At 38.2% G+C, this 4,743-nt stretch overlaps 1 protein-coding gene across 1 annotated transcript; it reads right to left on the bottom strand.

Moving 5' to 3' along the window:
- Positions 1-307: 307 nt before the first annotated feature.
- On the bottom strand, positions 308-3,941 carry LOC110713508. The gene is made up of 5 exons (XM_021891953.1): positions 1,729-3,941; positions 1,591-1,640; positions 1,317-1,479; positions 1,125-1,179; positions 308-1,036 (listed from the first exon to the last, which is right to left on the bottom strand). Exons 1-5 carry the CDS (start codon positions 3,939-3,941, stop codon positions 308-310), a joined length of 3,210 nt encoding a protein of 1,069 aa, XP_021747645.1.
- Between the last annotated feature and the right edge of the window lie 802 nt (positions 3,942-4,743).

The raw sequence follows: 4,743 nt of genomic DNA on the forward strand, positions 1-4,743 counted from the left end.
CTCCTCCGCATCCTCCATTTCCTCATCATCATCATATATCAAAACCTGTCTTTTCTCCTTTCCTTTTCTACTCTTCGACGTTTCTCCTTTTTTCCCTCCCACCATTACAACCTGAAAAAAACGTTAGTAACATGCTATGATATTATTAACATTACAAAAATTAGTAGTACAATGAGATGTAAAAGCAATTAAATAGAACGACCAACTCCATAATTGGTTTTACAATAACAACCAAATTAAACCGACAATTGCATTCAAAGTACAAGCAAATGCATCCTATTTATTTTACAATAACAACCACATTTTCCTACTCGTGGCTTTCATCGCTACTATCACTACTAGTATTATCACTACTATCATCTATAAACACATCGATTTCAGTATCCTCGTCATTGTCACTAGAGTCGACGCTGGATTCATCATCTGATTCACTTGAGATTATTAAGTCGTCGTCATCATCTTCGTCGTCATCCTCAACTGGGTCGTAGTCAGGAATGTCATTCGGTGGACAAAGCGTTGCATATACTTCTGGGGACGGTGCCTGCAAAAACTCAAGGTCTACTGGAGCATCAACCACTGACCTTGCTTGTGTTTTAAACACGGACCACCATTGAACTCGATCCCGTTTTAGGCTAGGGTAGGATGTGTAGTACACTTGGGTCACTTGATAAGATAATACGAAGGGATCATACTTGGGGTATTTCTTAGTATGATTCACTTCAACAACCTTATACTGTTCATGTATGTTCATACCCCTACCACAATCCATCCAACTACACTTAAAGAGTATAGTCTTATACTCTTTAATTGGACCAGTGTAGACAAGTTCAATTATATCGTCTAGAATGCCAAAGTACTCTCCACCGTCCTCACTAGACACAAAAACACCGTAATTCATCGTAGACTTGTGTTTACCATAGGAATGTGTATGGAAATTAAATCCACCAACAAAAATCCGCTTCCAAGTTCGAACACGCTTGAAAGGACGCATGCACAAAGCTTGGAGGACATCCGAATTTGGTTTCTCTTCAACCACCTATTTACGTCAGAATAGAAGAATTAATTACACAGAATTGCAATATCTAAAAGTCATATTTAAAGAACATATAGAACAATTCTATCACCTTATGGTGAAACCAATTAGAGAATTCGACGTCACATTTCTCCATGACTTCCTCTCTACGCAAAAAAAGGCCGGGTACTAAGAACGTAGTCCTCAAACTTCCTATTAGGTCAATGACACGAGATAAAATTAGTAATTCAACCTATTTAATTCTTCAAAACTATGAAAAAATTTCAATCCTGACCACGTATACCTTTCGTATTCACCAAGAATGTCGCAGTTTCGTAAAACGAACAAATGAGCACACTCGAGTTCCTTTTCATCTAAGTACCGGGTTTTACCCTCAGATGAGACACGACCGCTATCCTCTGAGAACAACTCTGGTAAGTCAGTGTTCTCCAATGTGGATTCCACGTCTACATTCACATTTCGACCAAGATCCCGAGTTTTTGTGTCAACTGACGCCTGGAAGTAATTTGAGCAAAAGTTTTCTATCTCTTCGGTGAGATAAGAATTTCATATTGAACATTCAACTCGTTCCTTGTTCCCAATTTTACGTTTCAAGTGATTAAGGAACCTGCATTTAAAATAGTATAATTAATTGCGTAAATAGATCATGACTATGAAGGGTTTGTATGAAAGAAATTAATGGGACTTTGATTTACCTTTCAATGGGATACATCCATCTATATTGAACAGGACCACATAACTTGCCCTCATATGGCAAATGAATAGGTAAATTCTCCATAGAGTTGAAGAATACAGGAGGGAAAACCTTCTCAAGCTTGCAAAGGATTTCAGCTATGTTTTTCTCTAATCGCTCCATGTCACTAACTGTGATCGTGTAACAACACAAATCACGGAAGAATTGACTGATCTCTGTAACCGCATTCCAAATATGGGTAGGGAGCAATTCCCTCAAAGTAGTGGGCAACAACCTCTCCATGAACACGTGACATTCATGGCTTTTCATTCCATGAAGCTTACAGGCTTGTAAATCTACGCATCTGCTCAAATTGGAGGCATATCCATCTGGTAAATGCAACTGTTTAACCCATTCACACAACACTTTTCTTTGAGCCTTGTCAAGAGCGAATGGGGCTTTTGGCATAAACTCTTTTCCTCTATCATCTTCATCCATATGAAGTTGTGGCCGTTTACAATATTTGGCAATGTCATTTCGAGCCGATGGCGTGTCACATGTATGCTTTTTCACATCCATTATGGTGTGGATTAGCTGATCAAAGAAGTTCTTTTCAATGTGCATGACATCCAAGTTGTGACGGATGAGAAAATGCTTCCAATAAGGAAGTTCCCACAACGAGCTTTGCTTGAACCACCCCTTTTTTGCTTTTTTTAGGTGTTTCAATGCCTCCGCTCCATCAGTTGCCTTTGGAAGGTGTCTCACACATTCCCACAATTCCTCACCTGACATGATGTGTGGCGGTGAACCTTTTTCGACTTTGTTTTTACAAAATGCAGTTTTGCTTTTTCGAAAAGGGTGTTGTGTTGGAAGGAATTGGCGATGGCAATCAAACCAAGAAACTTTGCCACAATGTTCAAGCCAAAATGCTTTGCTTTTATCCATAAAATAAGGACAAGCCTTCTTACCCGCTGTGGTCCAACCAGACAACATACCGTAAGCTGGGAAGTCACTAATGGTCCACAGGATGGCTGCTCGAAGATTAAAATTTTGTTTCCTTGAAATGTCATAAGTATTTGCGCCAACTTCCCATAAATGCTTCAACTCTTCTACCAGCGGTTGCATATACACATCCAAATTGCCCTTAGGGTTCTTAGGACCAGGAACAAGCAATGAAAGAAACATGAATTGTCTTTTCATACACATTGAGGGAGGCAAGTTATAAGGGGTCAATATGACAGGCCAACAAGAATATTGTCCCCCAAACTTACCATGAGGAGCAAAACCATCTGTACACAAGCCAAGTCGAACATTACGAGGCTCATTGGAAAATTCTGGGAAGCAATTGTCAAGGTGTTTCCAAGCTTCACTATCACTAGGGTGCGCCATTGTGCCTTGAACTCGAGGATTTTTTGAATGCCATGTCATTTCCTCCGAAATGTTCTTGGTTGCATAGAGCCTTTGCAATCTCGGTGTGATTGGAAAGTAAATTAAAACATTCAAAGGCACTAAGCTACCTTTGGAAGTCTTCTTGTATCGGTCGCTACCACACACCCGACATGAAGATAGCTGAACATCATCCTTCCAAAATAGCATACATCCTTTCGGGCATGCATGAATCTTTTCATGAGGCAACTCCAGCCCCTTTACAATCTTCTTCACCTCATAGAATGTATCGGCCATATGGTTGTTGTTAGGAATAGCCTCATTGACCAAAGAAGCAAACCCATCAACACATCTATGGGGCAAATTATACTCGCACTTAAGACTAGTAATTCGGGAAGCCATCTCTAAGACAGACAACGAACTCCCTTCGTATAATGGTTGTTCAGAAGCTTTTAATAAATCTAAGAAATGCTTAGCTTGTGCATTAGGCTCCTCTTCTGCCTCTTCAGAATGCCCTTGATCTTCATTATGACCAAAAGCATCGAAAACCATTTCACGGTATTCATTTGACGGCCCTTCAGGAACTCCCGAAAACCCTTCCCTATGACACATCCACTCATAGTAATTAGGCACAAAACCCTTGCGGTACAAATGAATTTTAACCGTTTCCGCATCCCATAGCCGCTTGTTCTTACATTTAAAACATGGACACCTAACTTCATTCGGGTTGCTGCTCTCGGGATGATCTTCAACGTATTTAAGGAATTCATCTACCCCTTTCACAAAATCCGGATTAATAGAATGTCCAACCTTCCTTTCATACATCCAGCTACGTTCTGTTCGTTTCATGATTACAACTTCTACACAACTCACGAATATGTATAATTACATTAGTCACAATGCGTATTGAATATTCATTATCCATAAAAATGTTATGAATATGAAAATAAGATTGTAAATGATGTCCAAAGGTCCTTATCACTCCAACCTAACCCATCCTTGGACATTTAATCTCACTAGCGAATGTATGCCAGGTTTTCAATTCTATGGAAAATCCGGCAGCATTTCCCTTAAGTTCTCCAAGTACACGATCAAGGGTATTTGATAACCCGTCATATGTATCCAGAGAACATTGTAGAGAAATGACAAAGCAGGATAATCCCTAGAATCAATAACAAGGCATACATTCACCACCTAAGTGAGAATAAAGGTCTAAGGACAGTCCCAACCGGGGACTATTCAAGTCATACTCCTAATGAGTATGACTTGAACGGGTATCTAGGCAAATGATTATGCAAATGATTCATTCAAAAGTATATAAAGCCCAAAACACATCCATTGTTATAACACATTCATTATAACACATCCATCATTATAACACGCTCATTTTAAAATATTTGAAGCAAATAACACAACCATTATAAAGTAAAGAACACAATTAATTGAATTAAATTAATAATTATAAGTAAACCAAATATATCATAATCATCATTTAATTAATATAAATAATCGTATGTAAACAATTTATATTCATAATTAAATTGATACAAAAAATTTTTAATCATTACATTAACTAAACAAAACTAGTGAACATTACATTACATAAAACAAAACTAATATACATTATAAAATTATCACAAATTAAACTAAG

Source organism: Chenopodium quinoa, unplaced genomic scaffold (genome assembly GCF_001683475.1).
Source record: "Chenopodium quinoa cultivar QQ74 unplaced genomic scaffold, ASM168347v1, whole genome shotgun sequence".
Taxonomy (NCBI): Eukaryota; Viridiplantae; Streptophyta; class Magnoliopsida; order Caryophyllales; family Amaranthaceae; genus Chenopodium; species Chenopodium quinoa.